The sequence below is a fragment of the Pelophylax lessonae genome (genome assembly GCF_965119305.1).
Source record: "Pelophylax lessonae genome assembly, chromosome: 13".
NCBI lineage: Eukaryota > Metazoa > Chordata > Amphibia > Anura > Ranidae > Pelophylax > Pelophylax lessonae.
In genome coordinates this window covers 172192909-172219147 of record NC_138780.1, presented here as the reverse complement: position 1 = coordinate 172219147, position 26239 = coordinate 172192909, and the positions used below count along the sequence as shown (strand labels likewise).

The 26239-nt window shown below is 42.5% G+C and overlaps 1 protein-coding gene across 1 annotated transcript in view; it reads right to left on the bottom strand.

Moving 5' to 3' along the window:
- Nucleotides 1–9125: 9125 nt before the first annotated feature.
- Nucleotides 9126–26239, bottom strand: part of ATL1 (atlastin GTPase 1) — a 130762-nt gene continuing 113648 nt past the window's right edge. The window contains exons 10-14 of the mRNA XM_082242672.1: nucleotides 24495–24551; nucleotides 20522–20593; nucleotides 15952–16383; nucleotides 14799–14813; nucleotides 9126–9805 (exon numbers count right to left, since the gene is read on the bottom strand). Of these exons, the coding sequence (XP_082098798.1) occupies nucleotides 9698–9805; nucleotides 14799–14813; nucleotides 15952–16383; nucleotides 20522–20593; nucleotides 24495–24551 (684 nt within the window). The 3' untranslated portion in view covers nucleotides 9126–9697. The remainder of the gene's footprint in view (nucleotides 9806–14798; nucleotides 14814–15951; nucleotides 16384–20521; nucleotides 20594–24494; nucleotides 24552–26239) is intronic.

The window sequence follows — 26239 nt, the reverse complement described above, 5'->3', positions numbered from 1 at the left end:
TTAGTGAGGCTGCCCATCCCTAAGCAAGGCATAAAACTGCAGCTGCCCTATCCAATGCAGCTTCCCTTGCCACAGGTCTCCCACTCACTTAGGTACTAAAAGCTGTGAGGGCTGCGCTGCATCTGAATTGGTGACTCCATACCTGCAAGAACAGGTACCTTCTACTCCAAAGTCCTTGATAAATGGCTGCTGGGCCTCTGGTCCCATATGTGAGATATCAGGACAGAGGTTTGGGAACAATTTTGTCCAGTCTCAGAGATGCCTGGACGAAGGGCTAAAGGACCTCTGAGAAATACCTTGACAAATGGCTACTAGACCTCTAGTCACATTTATGAAATATCTGGACAAAATGGCTCCTAGACCTCTCTTAAATCAGAGGAATGCCTTGATAAATAAATACTAGATCTCTAGTCCAATATATGAGGCGTCTGGACCAATTGGCTACCAGGCCTCCTTCATATCTGAGAGATGCCTGGACAAATGACTATCAGGCCTATGTCCTATATGGGAGATGCCTGGACAAATGGCTGGCAGGCCTCCTTCAGATCTGAGAGATGCCTGGATAAATGACTACCAAGCCTATGTCCTATATGAGAGATGCCTGGACAATTGGCTACCAGGCCTCTTTCATATCTGACAGATACTTTGACAAATGGCTGCTAGGCCTATGTCCTATATGAGATGCCTGAACAAATGGCTACCAGGCTTCTTTCATATCTGAGAGATGCCTAAACAGATGACTACCAGCCCTATGTTTTATATGAGAGATGCCTGGACAATTGGCTACCAGACCTCTTTCATATCTGAGAGATGCTTGGACAAATGGCTGCTAGGCCTATGTCCTATATGAGATGCCTGAACAAATGGCTACCAGGCTTCTTTCATATCTGAGAGATGCCTGGATAAATGGCTTCCAGGCCCATGTCCTATATTAGAGATGCCTTACCAAATGGCTACCAAGCCTCCTTCATATCTGAGAGATGCCTGGATAAATGACTATCAGGCCTATGTCCTATATGGGAGATGGCTGGCAGGCCTCCTTCAGATCTGAGAGATGCCTGGATAAATGACTACCAAGCCTATGTCCTATATGAGAGATGCCTGGACAATTGGCTACCAGGCCTCTTTCATATCTGAGACATGCTTGGACAAATGACTACCAGTCCTATGTCCTATATGAGAAGCCTGAACAAATGGCTACCAGGCTTCTTTCATATCTGAAAGATGCCTGGATAAATGGCTTCCAGGCCCATGTCCTATATTAGAGATGCCTTACCAAATGGCTACCAAGCCTCTTTCATATCTGAGAGATGCCTGGATAAATGACTATCAGGCCTATGTCCTATATGGGAGATGCCTGGACAATTGGCTACCAGGCCTCTTTCATATCTGAGAGATGCCTGAACAAATGGCTAACACAACCACTGTCATATATGAGAGGTACCTGAGAAAATGGCTAAATATACATGTGAGACGCCTGACCAAAACATCTGCTAGACCTCCATCATATCTGAGTAATGCCTGAGCACTGCCACATGAAGGGATGCCTGGTTGGAACGGCCGTGTACCCCTTTTTTCTTCCTGATGCCCATGGACTAAAATTCTTCACTGATGGAACTGGAAATTAAAATGAAGCATTGGACTGGTGTGGAGATGTTTATTGGGGATTCAGTGAATACATCATATAATGGCTCTCCCACAATTCTGAGCCAATGTCAGTGTGTGCAATCCATGTGATGATATAACCAAAAACCTGGACCGAAGGAATTCTTCTCCCCTCCCCCCCCCCCCCCCATACGTTAGCAATGTCATATTTATTATATCATCATGTGACTGAGACGTAGTGTGTACTCTAATGCAATAATTACTATGCAGCCCTTTTGTTTGTTTTTTTAATATAAAAAATGTTGGATGGCGACAAAATAGAAAGTTTTGTGTTATTTTTTTATCTACGCCTATTTGTTATTGATGATAAACTTGTGATAAAATGTGACTATTAAAGCTCACTAAAATACACAATTCAAATTATTTCATGCATTTATTTTATTAGTAAAATTATAAATGTGAATCTTATATTAACGTGTCACCTCTTTTGTGTGTTTTTAGCAAAAAAAAAAAAAAATAGATTTCTTTATACAGCTTTTGCTGAATTCAGTTTAAGTGGAACTTTTTTAACAGAAAATTTAAGTGGAACTTTTTAGCCAGAAAATGAAGTTCTGCTAGATAATTCCAGGCTGGCCACTTTTGCAGGTATAGCTATAGAAAACATTAAAAATAAGTGTATATAAAATCCAGTAATACACTGTCTGATGCTGCTCTGCACATGCTCAGTTGCTCTCCATTTTTAGGCACTGCTGAGTGTGTAGAGGCCGATCTGCTGACAGCAGTAAAACAGAATTAAACCCTCCTATCCTTTACAGCCAAGGAAGCTGCTTCTGTTTGATCCGAAATTGCCATGGTGCTGCTCGTTCTCAGTTATGACGCCAGCCATCTGGTGGTTTGACAGTTTGATAGAGGACACAACCAGTTGTTTTCCAGCATTCCTGGAATGTAACTGTCTTTTGAAGCTGTTAAATTGATAGGTTTAGTTCTGCTTTATGATTTACTGCTGTTCAGGGGCTCTGGGCTTCAGCAAAATGGCAGCCTCCAGCAAGAAGAAATGGGAACAATGCTGGAGACAGTTTACAGCACTCACTCATTTTGGTAGCATAAATATTAATGTGGAATGCATGTTCCTTGCTAAAGAACATTATTTTTTATCAAGTTTTTTATGGGTAAAGTTTGCTTTAAAAGTGAAGCTCCGCTCATAGGAAAATATTTATCTCCTAATCAATCCATATCTCCAGCTTTCCCCAACTGTGGTTAGAAAGTCAAATGATCAATTTTACACAATGCAGAAAGCAAAAAGAGCAGTCCAGCTGTGAGAAATGCCTTGTGGGATGGGGTGGAGACAGATTACTGCAGGCAAATGTTGCAAGTGGGATTTGAGAGACTTAATACACCCACTACGGCATGTCATTTATACTTCACTGTGGAATTAGTATTTACAGTAATAGTGAAAGGAACACTGCCAATCTCTCAGAGGTGTGTAAAGTTCTATTTATTGGCCAGATTCTGGTGCATGAAGGGTGACCTGACTCCTATTTGGATAGAGATTGGTGGCACACAGACAGGTCACAGTACTTGCAAATATTTGGCAGTGCAGAGGTAAAGCCCAATCCAGCCAAAGTTTTTTTTATAGCCATTGTTCAGCCTTCCAAAACCTTTTTACACCAGGTGAACCCTTAAAGTGATTTTCAAGTTTAAGTAAACCCCTACAGCACAGTGGCTAGCAGTTCTACCTATCAGCACTAGGGTCGTCAGTTTGAATCCCAACCATGGCATTACCTGTCTGGAGTTAGCATGTTCTCCCTGTGCCTGCGTGGGTTTTCTTCTACGCTCCAAAGACACGCTGGTAGGTAAATTGGCCCTAGTATGTGTATGTACTAATGTGAGTTAGGGACTTTATATTGTAAGCTTGGGGGCAGGGACTGATGTGAATGTGCAATATACACTATATTGCCAAAATTATTGGGACACCCTTTATATTACATACTCTTGCATTCAATAGACCTCTGCATTACATACTCCTGACCCCTGCACAATATTGACTCCTGCACTCTACATTTACATACTCCTTACCACTGCACTCTACATTACATGCTCCTGAATCCTGTATACTATTTACCCCCATTCGCTCTACATTACATACTCCTGAACCCTGCATACTATTAACCCCCTGCGCTCTACATTACATACTCATGAACCCTACATACTATTGACCTTTGACCTCTATATTATCTACTCCTGACCCCTGCCCTTTTCATTACATACTCCTGACCCCCTGCACTTTGCATTATATACTCCTGACCCCCTGCACTTTGCATTACATACTCCTGACCCCCTGCACTTTGCATTATATACTCCTGTACTCTGCACACTATTGACCCCTGCACTCTACATTACATACTCTTGAATCCTGAATACTATTGACCCCTGCGCTCTACATTACATACTCCTGAACCCTGCACACTATTGACCCCTGCACTTTGCATTACATACTCCTGACCCCCTGCACTCTACATTACATACTCCTGAACCCTGCACACTATTGACCCCTGCACTCTACATTTCATACTCCTGAACCCTGCACACTATTGATCCCTGCACTCTACATTTCATACTCCTGAACCCTGCACACTATTGATCCCTGCACTCTACATTACATACTCCTGAACTCTGCACACTATTGACCCCTGCACTCTACATTACATACTCCTGAACCCTGCACACTATTGACCCCTGCACTCTACATTTCATACTCCTGAACCCTGCACACTATTGATCCCTGCACTCTACATTACATACTCCTGAACTCTGCACACTATTGACCCCGGCACTCTACATTACATACTCCTGAACCCTGCACACTATTGACCCCTGCACTCTACATTTCATACTCCTGAACCCTGCACACTATTGACCCCTGCACTCTATATTACATACTTCTGAACCCTGCATACTATTGACCTCTGCATTACTTTTTTTTAACTTGTTCTCTACATTACGTGCCAATGACCTCTTATCCAACCCTTTCCTGTTTTATCCAAAGCAAAAATGTTTTGGCTGGAGTTCCACCTTATACTAAAGTGCCATCCTCAGCTTCATCAGAAAACCATGTCTTTCACAAGAGAAGGTCCTTATGTGCCATGACCACAATCAGACCTCCCTATGAGTGTCTTTATGATAATAATGTCAGTTTTAGTTTACAATACAACATAATGACCTTCTATTAGGATTACCAAAGAAATACACATTTGTTTATTTTGAAAACAAGGTAGATATCTGCCACAGCTCATACAAAATTCCCTGTCATTCATCAGCAGACATATTTTTTGGTATTTGCAATGCAGGATGTGTTCTTAAATTTGAAATGTAAAATTCCCATACGGTGCTGATAATGCTCTCTTTTGTTTGTGTGGGATGGGGACACGCGTCTAGGTCAAAGCAGAATGTTGGGTGACCAGTATGGCCGTACATACCAATGCTGCCAGTCAGAGTAATGGTGCCCCCCCTCCCAATCGCTGGTACCATTGAAAAGAATAGTGCCCCTATATATGGTGTCAGTTGGATTGGTTTGGTATTCAGTGGTCACTTACATTTGTATATGATCCATGTCCCACACTGCTCCTCTTCATCACAGCTGAGACTATGCAGGCACTATTGGGGATGAGAGAACGCTTCCCTACAGTGCTAGCTAAGGCACAATTCCAAGTTCCGGAACACTCCGTACTTTATATAGGGATACCGGTGTGCACAAAGTTCTTATTTCAGGGACTAAGGTGACCATTTTGGTTTCCTTGTCCTTATAATGGTTGTAAACCCTTACATATACCCAGTGATGTGACTGACCTCAGCTGAAACACAGAGATGTAACCAATCCTGTTACATAAGGTGTACCTGTTTATCTGTAATCTTCTGTTCACTACATCCATTCAAAGTCTAGAATAATATTGCTCGTCTGAGCTTGCAGGGGGCGAGGAGCTGAAGTTACACTTTGCAGAACAGAAGAATACATGTAGAAGATATTGTACTACATCATATTTTTAAAAATGCATAACAAATTTTATTAAATACATTAAAATGATATTCGTCTAAATTAAAAAATAAAAATTTTCAGAGTGAAGATCTTATGCGATTCTGTATAGATCTGAAGATCTTATGCGTACACTGTACAGCGATAGTTGCTCGACATATTTCGCCAGGAAATGGCTTCTTCAGGAGACTTTCTACTTTACTGTAGAAAATGTTCACTGTAGGTAAAAAAATGTACATTTAGAGACAGTATATGATGGGGCCGGAAAGGTCCCGATAATTACAATTCATACATAAAAAAATTATATTACATCAAAATTACAATGAATCATTAGAGAAGCTGCTCTTACCCCGGAGCAGCTACCAGGTAAGTGTGCATCTGCAAAAGGGCCAGAGGGTCACCACCAAAAGGATATCAGTGTGTCATAGGAGGACCATATGGCCAACATGACAATCTAGAAGACTATGTATAGGCCATATGATCCTCATAGGAGGACCATATGGCCATGTATCATAGGAGGACCATATGGCCAACATGGCAATCTAGAAGAATATGTATATGTGTCCAACATGATATTTGAGCAGGGCCAAAGGGATATTAAATCCTCCTGTTAAGGATTTTCAAATAAAAGGCACAAAATAATCAAAAAATAATTGAAATGATTTATTCTAATTTTTAATTAATTTGTGCCTTTTTTTTTTTTAAATCTTTAACAGGAGGATTCAAGATCCTATTGGCCCTGCTCACATATGTTGGACATATACTATACATATTCTTCTAGATAGTCATGTTTGTGATATGGTCCTCCTATGATATCCTTTTAGTGGTTACCCTCTGGCCCTTTGGCAGATGCACACTTACCTGGTGGCGGCTCCGGGGTAAGAGCAGTTTCTCAAATAATTCATTGTAATTTTGATGTAATATAATTTGTTTATGTATGAATTGTATATTAAGGCCTTTCCGGCCCAATCATATACTGTCTCTAAATGTAAATTTTTTGCCTACAGCGAACATCTTGTACATTAAAGTAGAAAGACTCCTGAAGAAGCCATTTCCTGGTGAAACATGTTGAGCAACTATCGCTGTACAATATACTTGAATCCCATAAGGCCTTCACTCTGAAATTTTTTTTTAAAATAAGACTATAATATTTTAATGTATTCAATACCATTTGTTATACATTTTTAAAAATATGATGTAGTACACTATCTTTGTTTGGCACCCTAAAATAGTTGAGGCTGTCAATCACAGGCTGTGTGCTGGAGCTCCCTCCCCTGTCACCTTTTTTTCTTCTTGGTGTCAGAAAAACCTGTCAGAAGTGACTTATGCAGATAGCAGAGGAACAAAACAGCAGACAGAAATGACACTTAATGCTCTGGATTGAGAGAGTTACACACTATAGAGAGATATGCTTTGTTCATATTTCATGTCTGAGGTTTACAATAACTTCAAGTCTGTCTTGCTAAGGAAGGGATCTTTATCTCTATTTTGAAATATGCTGATTGGAGGAGAGAACAAAGTGAGCAGATTGATGATCTCATCTCTCTGCAGTTGCTTTTTCATTGACCCATCAGCAGCCTGGTCAGAGGACAGCCCCAAATCCCCAATACAGTCTATAACTGTAAAACCATTTATCATTTTCCTTCCACTTCACAATTATGTGCAACTTTGTGTTGGTATATCACATAAAATCCCAATAAAGTACATTTACATTTTTGGTTGTAACATGACAAAATGTGGAAAATTTCAAGGGGTATGAATACTTTTTCAAGGCACTGTATACAGCAGTGGTGTCAAACTCAATTTCATCAAGCAGTATGATTGCCCTCAAAGGGCCAGTTGGATCTGGGGTGCGCTACATACAGAGTACAGAGTTCAGGAGTGAATTATGTACAGAGTGCAGGGTTTAGGAGTGCGTTATGCACAACATGCAATCCAACCCCCCAAAGCTTTCTCGCATTTCTCTCTCCTACCAGGCCCGGCTCTAGTACCTACCTGTGTAGGCGGCTCTGTCTCGCCTTGCAAAGAGGTTGCTCTTTCACTCAGATTCTCGAGATCCGTCCCTGCCATAAGTGTGTGCCAGGGATCTGTTACTCCCGGGGGCCGGTGTGCTTGAAAGTGACAGCAGGGAGCGGAGGGCCAGAGCTGGAGGTGGTGGAATGGAGTTCCACCATGTTCCAACTGGAAAATAGGGTGCGAGGGCCACTTGACAAGGCCTGGAGGGCCAGATTTGGCCCGCGGGCCTTGTGTTTGACGTGTGGTATACAGTATGTATTTTAACCACTTTGCCACTGCTTACTAGAGCTCTACTGCGGCAAAGTGGTTCGTTATCGTCTGGCGACGTAGACCTACGTCGCCAGACACTCCCCCTTCTCTGCGACACGTGCGCGCCACCGGAGGCTCGCTCCCGCTGTATTCAGTCACAGTGGGAGTCGGGCCAGGGGAGGAGCAGTGGGGATCGCCGCTGCTCTTCCCCGATCGTCTGGGAATCGAGTCTGGAGATCCGCCCGCTTGTGTAAACAAAGCGGGCGGATCTCCTAAGTGACAGACAGGGTCAGATTGCAGGGTTCAGCATAGCTGAACATGTGATGTGTCACTCAGTCACCTCCCCCCACACACGTTAGTAAGCACCAGGCATACATTAACCCCTCCCTCTCCAATAAATTAACCCCTTCCCTGCCAGTGTCATTTTTACAGTAACAGTGCATATTTATAGCACTGATTACTGCAGTAACGTCACTGGTACCCCCAAAAGTGTCAAAATGTCAGTCAAGGGTCCGATCTGTTCGCCACAATGTCGCAGTCCCGCAAAAAAAAAAAAAAAAAAAAAAATCGCAGATCGCCGCCATTCCTTGTTAAAAAAAAAAAGACACCAAAAATGACAGAAATCTTTCCCTTAGTTAGTAAACGCAATAACTTTTGCGCAAACCAATCAAAATACGCTTATTGCGATTTTTTTACCAAAAATATGTAGCAGAAAACAAATTGGCCTAAAATGATAAAAAAATTTGATTGTTACATTTTTTTGGGTAGGAATTTCTTATAAAAAAATGTGAAAAATATTGTTATTTTTTCAAAATTGTCGCTCTTTTTTTGTTTATAGCGCAAAAAGTAAAAATCACACAGGTGATCAAATACCACCAAAAGAAAGCTCTATTTGTGGGAAAAAAAGGACGTCAATTTCGTTTGGATACGGCGTTGCATGACCGCGCAATTGTCCGTTAAAGTCGCACAGTGCCGAATCGCAAAAAGTGGCTCAGACGTAAGACAGCAAAATCCTCCGGTGGTAAAGTGGTTAAATGTGTATTTATATGTTTGTCAGGAGTTCAACCAACAACTGATTGGCAACCATGGGCATAAGCTTTTACCCTTTTTTATTTACTGAAGGAAGGAATATGCAACTGCAGCACAGGCTACACCCAGGCTGCTTGCCAATAGCGTCATTTACATTTTAAAATCCTGTTTAACCACCTTTTGTAAGACGTTCTTTGTGAAACAATATTTATTACCAGGATGTGCATTAACAACAAAAATATACAATATAATCAATATGAGTGTACAGGCAGCAATAAAGCTTGCAGTAGTGAATAGCACTGGCCGGTGTTTTTGCACATCAGGTGATGTAAACAGGATGCATTGAAGAACACTGTCCATTTTTGTGCTCTTTTTAAAGACAACATGAGCTACGTGAGGAAAGGTGAGTAACATCTCTTCCAGGGAAAAACTGGATGTAAAATAAATGACAAGACTGACAGTGAAGTTAGTATATGACCATACATTGGTTTCAATAGAAATTAGCAAAAGCCATTGTATGTTTACTTTCCTGGTTCGCGGTTGCCTGCCGGTTCCACGTCTTGAGTCCCCAGGAAACAGGCCCTGAACAATATGGCAGACATGCCAAGACTCCTTACCAGTAGACCAAGGCCTTTCCCAGAAGATAGGGTCTTGACCACCTGTGAATTTTACGAGTCAGTGGACACTGAAGTTCATGCAGCTTTTGTCAGTGAGAGTTGCCAATGTCCTCCAGGCCTGTACGGTGCAGGCTGTTGACTCTCAACCTGGCTAGATGCTCTTGTCGTGTTCTTCAGCCGCTTCGTGTTGTGGAGCAGGGAAGGCGTGGTGATATAAGTGTCTGTGGGTGGCAGCAGCACTGTAGAGCTTGTACAGAGCCTAAAAAAGACCACCAAAGTCACCAAGAATGGTCAATCAGAGTCTTCCTTTTGTTTTATACGGTTGACTCGAAAAAATGTTGACACGGCATCTTTGTCCCCCAAAGCAGGGGGGTCACCAAACTTTCAGACTTTGGGGGAAGCAGACTGTGGCAAGTGGGAGCAGAAAATGTACTTGCGTCAGTGGAAGCAAACAAGGCCCTATCTTTGGTACTGGGGGAAGAATAGTGCCCCATTGTTGCTGCCAGTAGGAGGAATTGTGCCCCATCATTGGTATAAGTGGGAGAAATAGTGCTCCATCATTGGTGTCATTGGGAGGATTTGTGCCCCATTGTTAGTGTTAGTGGGAGGAATAGTGTCCCATTGTTGGTCGGATTGGGAGAAATTGTGCCTCACCATTGGTGTCAGTGGGAGAAATAGTGCTCCATTGTTTGCGTCAACGGGAGATATAGTGCCTCATCATTGGTGTCTGTGGCAGGAATAGTGCCCTATGGTTGGTGTCAGTGGGAGGAATAGTGCTCCATCATTGATCTGATTGGGAAGAATTGTCCCCCATTATTGGTGTCAGTGGGAGTAATAGTGCCACATCGTTGGTATCAATAGGAGAAATAGTGCCTCATTGTTTGTGTCTGTGGAGGAATAGTGTCCAATCGTTGGTATGATTGGAAGGAATTGTGACCCATCATTGGTGTCAGTGGGAGAAATAGTGCCCCATCATTGGTGTCTGTGGAGGAATAGTGCCCCACCGTTGATGTCTGTGGCAGGAATAGTGCCCCATTATTTGTGTCTGTGGAGGAATGGTGCCCCATCATTGATGTCTGTGGCAGGAATAGTGCCCTATGGTTGGTGTCAGTGGGAGGAATAGTGCTCCATCATTGATCTGATTGGGAAGAATTGTCCCCCATTATTGGTGTCAGTGGGAGTAATATTGCCACATCGTTGGTATCAATAGGAGAAATGGTGCCTCATTGTTTGTGTCTGTGGAGAAATAGGGTCCAATCGTTGGTATTTGTGGCAGGAATAATGCCCTATGGTTGGTATCAGTGGAAGGAATTGTGCCCCATTGTTGGTGTCAGTGGGAGGAATAGTGTCCAATCGTTGGTATGATTGGAAGAATTGTGTCCATCATTGGTGTCAGTGGGAGAAACAGTGCCCCTCATTTGTGTCTGTGGAGGAATAGTGCCCCATCGTTGATGTCTGTGGCAGGAATAGTGCCCTATGGTTGGTGTCAGTAGGAGGAATAGTGCTCCATCATTGGTCTGATTGGGAGGAATTGTCTCCCATCATTGGTGTCAGTGGAAGGATTTGTGCCCCACTGTTGGTGTCACTAGACAGTCACCAGAAAAAAAAAAAGAATTTTAGGAGCTAAAAATACTGTGACTGCTGATTTTTAATAAAGGGCACTTACCTGTCCAGGGATCCAGCACCATCCTAACCCGGACCAGTTCTTCAGGTCCCTGGTGCCAGCATGTTTACTGTGGGAAGTAGGCTCTGACTCCTTGTGGCTTCACAGCCGCTATGCGCTGTGTGAATGGTTCCGCAGCCTCCTGGGACCTACCACATGTCCCAAGAGGTTGGGGGGGGGGCTTTAGGTGGAATCGCATTGGCAATTTATTTTTTTTTTGGGGGGGGGGGGGGGGGAGTGGGTACCTAGTTTTGAAAACTGCCCATAATGTTTGAGAAGGGGGAGGATTATTAAAAGCAGAACTTCTCATTTAGAGAAAGGTTCTACTTTAAAGTGGTTCCAAAGGCTGAAAGTTTTTTACCTGAATGCATTCTATACATGCAGGCAAAAAAGCCTTCAGTGTGCAGCTCCCTCATCAGCCCCCCCTTCATACTAACCTGAGCACGATCCAGAACCAGCGATGTGCACAAGAGCAGATGCTCTCCCGGGTCTCTCCCTCCTCATTGGCTGAGACACAGCAGTGGAAGCCATTGACTCCCGCTTCAATCACATCAAGTGGGGGGGGGGGGGGGGCTGGATATACACTATACAATTTTCTTTAGAGTTTTTACTTTAGATTTACCAAAACCATATAATATGTGAGGTCAGACCTAAACACTTTCACTTTGTATGCAATCAGGCAGGCCCTTGCACTACATAGTTGAAATCTAAAGGAAATCAAACAAGAAAAGTTGTATAGTGTGTATCCGGCTTAACTTTCAGCATGCGCAGAAACTTAGCATCCTGCTAGGGTGTGATCCCCGTGGACTGGCTCTGATGTGCATGTTGTGTGCAATAGTGTTAGTGGAGGTGGGGTATTTGTCATAAGAAGTAATCCAGTAGCAGATGGGAGGGATACTAACTACAGATCACATAGTTTAAAAGAGTAAAATTGTCTTTGCAACTACCATTCTGATGATAAATCTCAAAGACATGCTTCTCAGGACAGTTGCATGCAAAACGGTCTATCTAGAGAAGATGTAAACATACACTATAGTGTCAAAAGTATTGGGACGCCTGCCTTTACACGCACATATACTTTAATGGCATCCCAGTCTTAAGCTGGATACACACTATAAAACTTTTGTTGTTCAATTTCCTTTAGATTTACCTTCAACTATGTAGTGTAGGGGCCTGCCTGACTGCATACAAATTGAAAGTGTTTAGGTCTGACCTCATATTATATGGTTTTGGTAAATCTAAAGGAAAAAATCTAAAGAGAATTGTATAGTGTGTATCCAGCTTAAAGCCCCGTACACACGATAAGATTATCGAACGATCTGTCGTCCGTTTTTTGTGGCATGCTAGTCTGATGTGGAAAGTTAAGAGGTTATTTTCATACGAATTTTCCCGTACGACAGAATTCTACTTCAGAAGTGATGTCATGTGCTGGATTGCTTTGTATGTGTTCTTTCCTCTCTGAGCATTCCTAGTTTTGCTCTTAAGCCTTAAATCGGACATTGTTTTGACAGACGACAAAAATTTTATAGCCTGCACATCAGGATTTTGTCAGCTGAAAAGTCGGAGTCGGCTGTCGAAAGCACCATACTAACAATCCGAAAATCGTCAGATCGGTCGTCGGACGAAATTTCCCTTCAGATTTTCTTATCGTGTGTACGGGCCTTTAGTCTGTAGGGTCACAATACTGAGTTGGCCCACCCTTTGCAGCTATAACAGCTTCAACTCTTCTGGGAAGGCTGTCCACAAGGTTTAGTAGTGTGTCTATGGGAATGTTTGACCATTCTTCCAGAAGTGCATTTGTGAGGCAAGGCACTGATGTGGACGAGAAGACATGGCTCGCAGTCTCCACTTTAATTCACCTCAAAGGTGTTCTATCAGGTTGAGGTCAGGACTCTGTGCAGGCCAGTCAACTTCCTCCACCCCAAACTCACTCATCCATGTCTTTATGGACCTTGCTTTGTGCACTGGTGTGCAGTCATGTTGGAACAGGAAGGGGCCATCCCCAAACTGTTCCCACAGAGTTGGGAGCATGAAATTGTCCAAAATGTCTTGGTATGCTGACACTTTAAGAGTTCCCTTCACTGGAACTAAGGGGCCAAGCCCAACCCCCTCCACCAAATGATTTGGACCAGTGCACAAAGCAAGGTCCATAAAGACAGGGATGAGTGAGTTTGGGGTGGAGGAACTTGACTGTCCTGACCACAACCGATAGAACACCTTTGGGATGAATTAGAGCAGAGACTGCGAGCCAAGCCTTCTCGTCTAACATCAGCGTCTGACCTCAGAAATGCGCTTTTGGAAGAATGGTCAAACATTTCCATAGGCACACTCCTAAACCTTGTGGACAGCCTTCCCAGAAGAGTTGGAAGTTGTTATAGCTGCAAACAGAGGGCCAACTCATTATTGTAGCTGCAAACAGAGGGCCAACTCATTATTGAACCCTACAGACTAAGACTGGGATGCCATTTAGGTACATATGCGTGTGAAGGCATGCGTCCCAATACTTTTCTCAATATAGTGTATCTGTGATCTAGTTCAGTTAACTCTACTTAAGAGACTTAAAGCGGAACTAAACCCTCCTATCCTTTACAGACAAGGAAGCTGCCATCTTAGCCTCTGTTGGATCTTCAGTTGCCATGGTGTTGCACATGTGATCAGTTATGACATCAGCCATTTGATGGCTTGACAGTTCAGTTGAGAACACAAGCAACTGTGACAGTTATAATTCACAGCCTGCTTAGCATGGAACTGTTTTGAGAAACTGTCAAGTCAATGGGTTTAGTTTGACTATAAAGTGTAGGTCTTGCCCGTTTCTAAGCTTAAATCTTGCCCCCACCCCCTTCTAAACCCTATTCTATGCACCCTATGAAAGGAAGATGTGTATACTTACCTATTCTAAGAGCGGTCCGGTACATATTTAGCTGTCAGCGGCCGGGTTCAGTGTAGAAGAGAGACAGCCGACAATGGATGCCCCATAGTAACCCTATGAGTGAAGTCAGCGTCTACTCTAGGCTCTACAGCCATTATCAGCGATCTCTCTTCATCACTGAAGTCGGCTGCTGGGGAGATCACATGACCGGCCTGGATCACTCTCAGGATTCTTAAGTATACACATCTTCCTTTTACAGGGTAGATAGAATAGGTACATCAAATGAAGAAGACGCTGCTCTCCCAACCAGCCACCAGAACATGAAAATTAAGATCCTGACCCTACGACTAAGCCCCAGTGGACAGGGCGAAAAGCATCAGCAGGAGTCGCCTTGTGGCGGAGACATGCAGGCTGAAGCTGATCTTGATTCCCATGTTATGGTGGCTGGTTGGGAGAGTGGCATCTTCTTCATTTGATGTATGCATCGCTCTAGATGGGGATTTTGGTAGGTTGCACCCCTCTTCCTGTGGATCTTGGGAATGTAATTCCCAGCTTGAAGCAGCGTTCCAAGTCTAGTGTAAGGTTGTAGATAGAATGGGGTTTAGAAGGGGGGGGGGTTGGAGCAGATGTAAGCTTAGTTCGGAATAGGCTGGACTTCCACTTTAAGTACAGAGCTGTATTTCATTTATATGTACAATTTGATGGAAATAAAACACCTACCTCATTGGTGCTCCCCTTTGCCAGAAACAGTTCAAAAGAAGAAGAGATATCAGGTTAGTGTCCATTTTCCCAACATCAAATTAATCAATCCTTTGCCAATACATGCCAATACACAGCACAGAAGGGGTGCCTTAATATTTTGGGTTAATATTGATAATGCTGGCGAGGCGAAGGCTAAGCCATACATGGGACGAATTTCAAACATCTTATCTAAGAATTTTCTTTGAATTTTGCACCATTAGTGGGCTGCAGCAATGGCCGATTTTCGTGTGGCCATCAAATTTGAGTGATCGGCATGTTGGAAATGTTTTGAAAAATGAACGATTTTCGAATCAATGATCGGGGAATCGTGTGAGAAATATAATAAATTCTCATGAGCACAAGAAAAGAAAATTCCTGGAAAGAAAAGAAAATTCCCAGAAAGAACAGAAGATTCCTGACCATGAAAATCCTTTTCTGTAGCAACGTGAGATGAAAGTGAAGGCTTGGTTGGTCGAATTTTGAAATCAATGGTGGCATCATCGGATGACAAAGCGCCAAAAATTTCTGATTTTCGAAAGAAAATTTGTTCAAAATTTCAACCCATGTATGGCCTGCATAAATCCACCTCTCTGTCCATGTTTTATGTTACACCAATATTTAGGTTATAGCATGACACATGGTCCTAGTACACAAATATTGCCCCCCACCTTAATGAATCTGGGGGTCCCTGTTGTGTCTCTGGGACAAGAAGAAAATCTCCCCAATGGGACACGTTTCCTCTTCTACCCAAGACTTTAAAAAAATGGCTATAGTAGATATGCCATCTGCTGGAACAGCTCTGCCCAAAACATGACCAATGTGGATGGCTTATTCAGTTTGTTTTCCTTGCAGACTCCAACCATAATCTAAATATCAGGGGCAGAACTGAAACTATAGACTTTGCTGTTGGAGTTTCCAGGACATGTAAAAGCCCAGAGGCTGATTCAGCAAACCAACGTTTACTCATACCTAAAATATTGCTTTTGCATGGACAACCCATTATGATTCTAATTATTTTAATTTTTCTCCTTGAAAAGGACAACATGGTTTCTTGGCTGTGGCAGGCAATGCCCCCGTTTTCTCCTGTTGCCATGCATGTCAATGTAAAAGACAAATAGACAATATACTCTACCTGGTCCCATAAGGCGGCTGCCACCTGATCTATAACCGCTCCAAGTTCCCGGTACTCTCCGGAGTATCTGATATACGCCCATGTGCACAATGTGATGAGAGTCAGTCCCATGATCATGTTGCACAAGCTGGCTATAATGTCCAGGCCGATGAAACCAGTAATAGCAGCCAACACATATGTGATAAATATGACCACAAAGAGGGTGGCAGGGGTTCGGGCAGCATGGAATATGTTCTTGCTGTCATTGTGTTTAATGTACTGGACATAAAGCTCGTCAATCTCATTTTCCAGCTGCTGCAGATATCTTCTGCTGAACTCCTCGCCTCCCATTTTCTTCACGCTACGGAACAGCTTGACTGAATCGTCCTTTAGCTCCTGGTGTCTATGCTGCAGGTCAGTGGGCGCTAAGAAGGGCCTGTCTCCTCCGCATACCTGGAAGGAGCAATCTAGGGTTAGGGTTGCTTATAACTAATATGTGGACATATTGCCTATAAACCAATCAATGGTAGGTTGAGTGCAGAGGGATACGAGGAAAGGATGAAAATCAGGAGGACTGCAAGATTCTATGCGGCCTGTGGCAGAACTAGCACTACAACCTCTTTTAGGCTGACAATAAGCCCCACCAAGGATTTCCTTTTGTACTCTAAAGCAGAAAGTGAAGGGAAATCTTCTCACTGGAACAGACGCAGCATATAGATAAATAATACACTATATTACCAAAAGTATTTAGGGGTCTGCCTTTACACACACATGACATTTAATGGCATTCTCAGTCTATGTTCGTAGGGTTCAATATTGAGTTGGTCCACCCTTTGCAGCTATAACAGCTTCAACTCTTCTGGGAAGGCTGTCCACAAGGTTTAGGAGTGTGTCTATGGGAATGTTGGACCATTCTTCCTGAAGCGCATTTGTACCGTCAGGCACTAATGTTGGATGAGAAGGCCTGGCTCGCAGTCTCTGCTCCATTTCATCCCAAAGATGTTCTATTAGGTTAAGGTCAGGACTCTGTGCAAGCCAGTCAAGTTCCTCCACCCCAAACTCGCTCATCCAAGTCTTTATGGACCTTGCTTTGTGCACTGGTGTGCAGTCATGTTGGAACAGGAAGGGACCATCCCCAAACTGTTCCTACACAGTTGGGAGCATGAAATTGTCCAAAATATCTTGGTAAGCTGATGTCTTAGGAGTTTCCTTCACTGGAACCAAGGGCGAAGCCCAACCCCTGAAAAACAACCCCACACCATAATCCCCCCCTCTACCAAATGATTTAGACAGGTGCACAAAGCAAGGTCCATAAAGACATGGATGAGCGAGTTTGAGGTGGAGGAACTTGACTGGCCTGCACAGAGTCCTGACCTCAACCCGATAGAACAGTTTTGGGATGAATTAGAGTGGAGACTGCGAGCCAGGCCTTTTTGTCTATCAGTGCCTGACCTCACAAATGCTCTTCTGGAAGAATGGTCAAACATTCCCATAGACACACTCCTAAACCTTGTGGACAGCCTTCCCAGAAGAGTTGAAGCTGTTATTAGCTGCAAAGGGTGGGCCAACTCAATATTGAACCCTAGGGACAAAGACTGGGATGCGATTAAAGTTCATGTGCGTGTAAAGGCAGGTGTCCCAAAACTTTTGATAATATACTGTACATATTCCTACATAATCCAAAAATAGAAAATAAACAGTTTTGGCTATATGTATTCTTTAGGAAGACAATTCTCATCCAACCTCAGAGCACAAATAATAAAAATTACTTAAAAAAAACAAAATGCAACAAGCTAAAGCAACCAATTGGAATGTGCGTTTTTGCTGTACTGAAATCACAGAATTTTAAAGACTGCTATGAGCTATTATACTATCATGTCATCATGCATGCCCGCTGATCAGAGCTTGGAGCCTTGCGCTTTTTTTTCCAGCCTGCTACACAGGAAGAATTATCTCTGATATACTTGTACTGTTTTTTAACTCATGGGCGTTTTTATTGTTGGGCACTTTTGTGTATTTTAATAAAACCGGGTCTTAATTCACGATGGGTCTACAAACTCAATTCCAAAAAAGTTGGCACACTGTACAAATTGTGAATAAAAACAGAATGCAATGTTGTGGAAGTTTCAAATTTCAATATTTTATTCAGAATACAACATAGATGACATATCAAATGTTTAAACTGAGAAAATGTATCATTTTAGGGAAAAATAAATTGATTTTAAATTTTATGGCATCAACACATCTCAAAAAAGTTGGGACAAGGCCATGGTTACCACTTTCCAGATGTGTAAGCTGCCCATGCCACACGCACTCATGCAACCCCATACCATCAGAGATGCAGGCTTCTGAACTGAGCGCTGATAACTTGGGTTGTCCTTGTCCTCTTTAGTCCGGATGACATGGCATTCCAGTTTTCCAAAAATAACTTCAAATTTTGATTCGTCTGACCACAGAACAGTTTTCCACTTTGCCACAGTCCATTTTAAATGAGCCTTGGCCCAGAGAAAACTGCTGCGCTTCTGGATCATGTTTAGATATTTGGCCTATAGAGTTTTAGCCGGCAACGGCGAATGGCACGGTGGATTGTGTTCACCGACAATGTTTTCTGGAAGTATTCCTGAGTCCCTGTTGTGATTTCCATTACAGTACCATTCCTGTATGTGATGCTGCAGTGCTGTCTAAGGGCCCGAAGATCACCGCCATCCAGTATGGTTTTCCGGCCATGACCCTTATGCACAGAGAATGTTCCAGATTCTCTGGATCATATTATGCACTGTAGATGATGATAACTTCAAACTCTTTGCAATTTTTCTCTGAGAAACTCCTTTCTGATATTCCTCCACTATTTTTGGTGATCCTCTGCCCATCTTGACTTCTGAGAGATACTGCCACTCTGAGAGGCTCTTTTTTATACCCAATCATGTTGCCAATTGACCTAATAAGTTGCAAATTGGTCCTCCAGCTGTTCCTTATATGTACATTTAACTTTTCTGGCCTCTTATTGCTACCTGTCCCAACTTTTTTGGAATGTGTAGCTCTCATGAAATCCTAAATGAACCAATATTTGGCATGACATTTCAAAATGTCTCACTTTCAACATTTGATGTGTTATCTATATTATATTGTGAATAAAATATTAGTTTCTGAGATTTGTAAATTAGTCCATTCCTTTTTTACGCACAATTTGTACAGTGTCCCAACTTTTTTGGAATTGGGTTTGTATATTGATTTTCATTTTTGTAGTGATACTGCATGGTGGATGAGTGGATCCTAGTGGAGGAAAAGGTGGAGATCGAGTCACTGCATGGTGGATAATTGGAGCCCAGTAGATGAAAAGTTGGCGATCAGGACACCAGGTTGTTCGATTTAATTAAGCACTGTTTGACCATTTCTTTAATGCCCCATACACACGTGCAGATTATCTGCAGACTTTTGTCTGCAGACTTACCTTTTCTATGTAGTGCAAGGGCCTGCCGGATTGCATCCAAATTTAAAGTGTTTAGGTGTGACCTCATATTATATGGTTTTGGTAAGTCTGCAGACAAAAGTCTGCAGATAATCTGCACGTGTGTATGGGGCATAACGGTCCATTGGATCTGGTAAGAGGCCTCCCTGAGTGCTGACACACGGTGGTGGAAGCACTTTTTTTCTTTACAGGAAGTGGAAATGTGGGGAGACCGTCATTCAATTTATATAGACTTTTATTTAGTAGTAGTTGTTAATCACGTTACATTTTGAATGAGCATATGGTCACAATTGCACAAGCACTTTGCACTTTAATTGTTGTATTATCAGTAACGTTTACATATTTTGGATTTGGATGATTTATTAATTTATGTTTTAATGCTACTTTTAGAGTTATATATTATACAGTGAGGGAAAAAAAGTATTTATTCCCCTGCTGATTTTATTTGTTTGCCCACTGACAAAGAAATGAGCAGTCTATAATTTTAATGGTAGTTTCATTTTAATAGTGAGAGACAGAAAAACAACAAAAAAAAATCCAGAAAAACGCATTTCAAAGAAGTTATAAATTGATTTGCATTTTAATGAGTGAAATAATTATTTGATCCCCTATCAATCAGCAAGATTTATGGCTCCCTGGTGTCTTCTATACAGGTAACGACCTGAGATTAGGAGCACTCTCTGAAAGGGAGTGCTCCTAATCTCAGCTTGTTACCTGTATAAAAGACACCTGTCCATAAAAGAAAATCAATCAGATTCCAATCTCACCACTATGGCCAAGACCAAAGAGCTGTCCAAGCATGTCAGGGATAAGATTGTAGACCTACACAAGGCTGGAATGGACACAGCCAATCCCCGATCGGTGTAAAGAGGCATTAAAAAATGGATCTTTACCATGTGACCGCATTCCACCTCCCTCACCAGGTGGTCTTCAGCTCGGACCTACTACCGCTACTCTCCGATGCAATGACATTGAGTTTCCTGGACGGGCGTTCTCCCCAGTGGGCTGTTGTGACTGTTTTTTGCAAGTTCTTCAATACACTTCTTTCTCCATCTGGGCCTCAGTGTCATTTCTACCACCGCACCACGCTGCACCCAGCCCACATGCAATAGATTCACGTACCTCTTCCATTTTCTTATTGTACAAGTCTTTTGCAGTGGCCACGGCTGCCAGGTTGTTAGCTTCTGCTGTAGCCTGATGAGAAATAGACAATACAAATGAGGGGGGTTGTTAAACTAAACACAGGCTAATTCATGAGATATCTATTAAAGCCTAACTCCAGCCAAAACTATTGTTTTCATCAGAGAGTGTGTGAGAAAGGGATACAATCTCTAGCAGTTTTTTTTTTTTTGTCCATGTGTCCCACTTTGGGAGATCAGGTAAAAGAAAAAAAGTGTCACCAGCACTCCTAAGGGTGGGTATTGAGAAGTGCCTAATATAAAAGCTTATATCACTTTTTGAAACATTTATTGGTTTAGAGCAGTGATGGTGAACCTTGGCACCCCAGATGTTTTGGAACTACATTTCCCATGAAGCTCATGTACTCTGCAGTGTACTTGAGCATCATGGGAAATGTAGTTCCCAAACATCTGGGGTGCCAAGGTTCACCATCACTGGTTTAGAGTATTAAACACAGTCAGTCAATGTGTTTCGTGGGGAAAGGCCTCCCCCTTCCTCAGGACTAATGTGTAAAAGGGCAAAAAAAATGAAACATACCAAAAATATCTCATATAAACAATGTAGTGATATGTCCATATAACAGCCAGTGTATACCATTCAGCCATAAAATATCCATGTCAATAAAATGGTTGTGAATTTGACAACCTAGGTCAGGGTATCTAAACTTTCTAAACAAAGGGCCAGTTTATTCTCCTTCAGACTTCGGGGGGGGGGGGGGGGGGTTAGAAAATGTCTTAGGTTTGTGGTCCTAGTGAGAGTAAGAATAAAATGACATAGTGCCTGTGGTCAGTAGTAGGAGGAATAGTGCACCGTCATTGGTGTCAGTGGGAGGAATAGTGCACCGTCATTGGTGTCAGTGTGGGAGGAATAGTGCTCCATCATTGGTGTCAGTGGGAGGAATAGCACTCCATCATTGGTGTCTATGGGAGGACATGGACTGGACATACTAAAGAAAATGGTCAGAGACTGCACATACTTTAGTGGATGGTCAGAGACCGGACATACTACAGTGGATGGTCAGAGACTGGACAGGCTACAGTCGATGGTCAGAAACTGGACCTACTGCAGAAAATGGTCAGAGACTGGACAGACTACAGTCGATGGTCAGAGACTGGACAGACTACAGTCGATGGTCAGAGACTGGACAGACTACAGTCGATGGTCAGAGACTGGACCTACTGCAGAAGATGGTCAGAGACTGCAGAGATGCCACAGGTGTGTTTGGAGACTGGAAATATGCTGTAAGAAGCTGAAAACACAGGACAAGTCTGCACAACCAGATATGTAATTTCCTGCTTGTGTGATTGGCTCTTTGATTTTCTCAGAAGTCAGTGCTAATGCTGACCATACATGGATAGAAAATCATTCAAAAAAGCCTTTAATATGCTCGATCGTTCGACTTTCAAAACGTTACTGGGCCAAGTTTGATTTTTGAAATGCAGATTTTAATGCAAAAAAAAAGTTTGTTTTTTTTTTTGTCGAAATGATTGATTTTCGAACGATCAGTAGTGTAATCGATCAAAAATAGCTTGAAAAATCGACAGCACATGCGCACATCAACATGTAACCCTGGATCGTTTAATGGATCAATGAAAGATCTACCGTTTATGTTATCATCGATCAACAAATATGCCGATGATTAGCCAACATCTATTGATACAATGATGGCGTTATCACATGCACGTTCGACAGATTTTTTTAATTCTGACAGTTTTTGTCAAACGATTTTGTATCCGTGTATGGCCAGCGTAAGATACAAATTCAGTTTTTAGCATCCCCTGCAACAAAAATGTAGTTTTTAGTGAGATAGTCCCAAAGGGAAATCACATCTAAAGGGATGCAGACTCTGCCACTTTCCTCACCAGAACCCTGCAGGTGTAGCCGCTGGTTGATAATCATAAAACCACTATCATACAGATTCACTTTGCACATGGACACAGAAACAGCTATTTCTTCAGAATAATAAAAAGGCAGGAATCTGCAACAAAGTTTGTTTAAATCCCTGCAATGTACATACATTGCATCCGAAAAGTATTTACAGCGCTTCACACTTTTTCCACATTTTGTTATGTTACAGCAGCATTCCAAAATGGATTATATTCATTATTTTCCTCCAAATTTTATAAAACAATACCTTACAATGACAACGTGAAAGAAGTTTGTTTGAAATCTTTGCAAATTTATTAAAAATAAAAAACAAACAAAATCCCATGTACAAAAGTATTCACAGCCTTTGCTCAATACTTTGTTGAAGCACCTTTGGCACCAATTACAGCCTCAAGTCTTTTTGAGTATGATGCTACAAGCTTGGCACACCTATTTTTGGGCAATTTCTCCCATTCTTCTTTGCAGGACCTCTTTAGATCCATCAGGTTGGATGGGGAGGGTCGGTGCACAGCCATTTTCAGATCTCTCCAGAGATGTTCAATTGAGTTCAAGTCTGGGCTCTGACTGGGCCACTCAAGGACATTCACAGAGTTGTCCCATAGCCACTCCTTTGTTATCTTGGCTGTGTGCTTAGGGTCATTTTTCTCTTGGAACAGGGGTCTTCAAACTATGGCCCTCGAGTTGTTCAGGAACAACAATTCCCATCATGCCTAGTCATGTCTGTGAATGTCAGAGTTTCACAATGCCTCATGGGATGTGTAGTTCTGCAACAGCTGGAGGGCCGTAGTTTGAGGATCCTGGTGTTGGAAGATAACCCTCTCCAAAGTCTGAGGTCCAGAGCTTTCTGGAGCAGATTTTCATCAATGTCTCTGTACATTGCTGCGTTCATCTTTGCCTGGACCCTGACTAGTCTCCCAGTTCCTGCCACTGAAAAACATCCCCACAGCATGATGCTGCCACCACCATGCTTCACTGTAGGGATGGTATTGGCCAGGTGATGAGCGGTGCCTGATTTCCTCCAGACACTTGCCATTCAGGCCAAAGAGTTCAATCTTTGTTTCATCAGAGCAGAGAATTTTGTTTCTCATGGTCTGAGAGTCCTTCAGGTGCCTTTTGGTAAACCCAAGGCGGGCTGTCATGTGCCTTTTACTGAGGAGTGCCTTCTGTCTGGCCACTCTACCATACAGGCCTGATTGGTGGAGTGCTACAGAGATGGTTGTTCTTCTGGAAGGTTCTCCTCTCTCCACAGAGAAACGCTGGAGCTCTGTCAGAGTGACCATCGGGTTCTTGGTCACCTCCCTGACTAAGACCCTTCTCCCTGATCACTCAGTTTGGCTGGGTGGCCCACTCTAGTAAGAGTCCTGGTGCTTCCAAACTTCTTCAATTTACAGATGAGGGAGACCACTGTGCTCATTGGGACCTTCAATGCTACAGAAATTTCTCTGTACCCTTCCCCAGAACTGTGCCTCGATACAATCCTGTCTCTGAGGTCTACAGACATTTCCTTATACTTCATGGCTTGGTTTGTGCTCTGACATGCACTGTTAACTGTGGGACCTTATATAGACAGGTGTGTGCCTTTCCAAATCATGTCCAATCAACTGAATTTACCACAGGTGGACTCCAATCAAGTTGTAGAAACATCTCAAGGATGATCAGTGGAAGCAGGGTGCACCTGAGCTCAATTTTGAATGTTATTGCAAAGGCTGTGAATACTTATGTACATGGGATTTTTTTTATTTTTTTTTACTTTTAATAAATTTGCAAAGATTTCAAACAAACTTCTTTCACTTTGTCAATTTGGGGAATTGTTTATAGAATTTTGAGGAAAATAACTATTTGAATCTATTTTGGAATAAGGCTGTAACAGAACAACTGAATTGCTGTGAATACTTTACGGATGCACTGTAGATCACCCAGAGGTGAATATTATAATAAATGGTAAGCTGCACTATGTTACATTTTTGGTTTTGAGTTTAGATACACTTTAAATCACCTTACAAGCATTTGAAAAACTAAACTCATTTACCTGTAACATTGATTTTGGGTGCGGTAACTCCTCCCCCTGGTAAATCTTGATGTAGGCCTGTTATGAGAAGAAGTAGTTTTGTATTAGCAATTTATCATCTTAAAGCATTTGTTACCCCAACACTTCATATTCCTGATATGTGGCTGCTGTACCATGTACTTGTGTAAGAAAGTCTCCTGTTCTCTTTGTATTGCTTCCTTTGTGTGAAATCCCTGGTGTTCCTGCCAGTCCCTCTGCTTTCTTATTAAAAACTGACCACACGAAGCAGGAGAGCACACTGTGGTCAGTTCTCTAGCTATGCTGGGAACTCAGCCTGCTCTCCTCCAATGATCAGACTTGTCCTGACACCCCCCCCTCCTGTACAGCCATTCACTGGGAAGATCAGTGTACTGTTGCTTCCCCTCTCACCAGCTCTTATGCAGAAGGAACAGAGGGAGTGTGATTATTTATAAAAAAAAGGAAAAAAAAAGGTATATATTTTTTTTTTTTTAAATCTATACACACATATTTCAAACTGAGTGGGTTGTTATACAAGGTGATCATTTACAATCACTTTAACTTTCTAAAAACAAACACAATGCTCCTGAAACGCGTTAGAATTCTTTTGTAAAGTGGGGTACACACTATAGGAAAATTGGGCGAACGATTGTCCAATTTTCCTCGTTGTTTCACAGCAAATCAGAACCAATGAAAGAATTTTCTTACGAACATTCGTAGGAACTTTCTCATACGACAAAGGCTTTTTTTGTTGTTTATTGTTTCTGATCATGCGCAGTCTTTCTTTTCTGATTTTTTCTTGTACAAAAATTGTAAGAAAAAAGGTACACATTAAATGAAAATTGTTAGTTTTTTCCCGTACGAGAAACATTTTGGAGTTTGTCCCTTCGAGAATTTTCATAAGAAAATTCTAATAGTCTGTAGAAAGTTCTGTACACACTATAGGAAAATCGTACGTAAATTCTTTGGACGAAAATGTTCACCCGATTTTCTTATAGTGTGTACCAGCCCTTTACTCTCTGACATGCAAAATAAAGATTTACTGGACTTATATTATACTAATTAATATAACACAAGAGTGATATAGGCTCAACAGTGTGCACAACGCTTTACAAAATTTGGCAAAGCTCACACTAGTGCAGTCTATGAAGTCTATGAGGTGTCTCCGCTGACACCCGCTGCCCCATAGAGCTGCATGGAGGATCCGATCAGATCCGCCTAAAAAACTGACAGGCGGATCTGATCGGATCGCCCGCGTGAAAGAGCCCTTACTGTAACTTTCTTTGTCCATTAGCAACACTGTATTTGTAACATCACTGCTTTTAAGGCTCCGTTCACAGGTTAGCGTATGGATCGCGGGCAGAACCGCCGCAATTCCGCCCGCGATCCGGAGATTATTGCAAATCGCGGGACGCCTGTGCGTTGCCCATTGATTTGCAATAGCCCCCCAAACGCTGAGCGATGTTGCCGCGATTTCCGCCTGCCGAATCGCAGTAACATAGCGCAAAAAAAAAAATCGCGGGACGCAATACGCTCCAAAGAAGCTCTTGTACTTTTTTGGGCGTAATGCGTCCCGCGATTTTTTTTGCGCGATGTTACCGCGATTCGGCAGGCGAAATCGCGGCAACATCGCTCAGCGTTTGGGGGGCTATTGCAAATCAATGGGCAACGCACAGGCGTCCCACGATTTGCAATAATCTCCGGATCGCGGGCGGAATCGCGGCGGTTCTGCCCGCGATCAATACGCT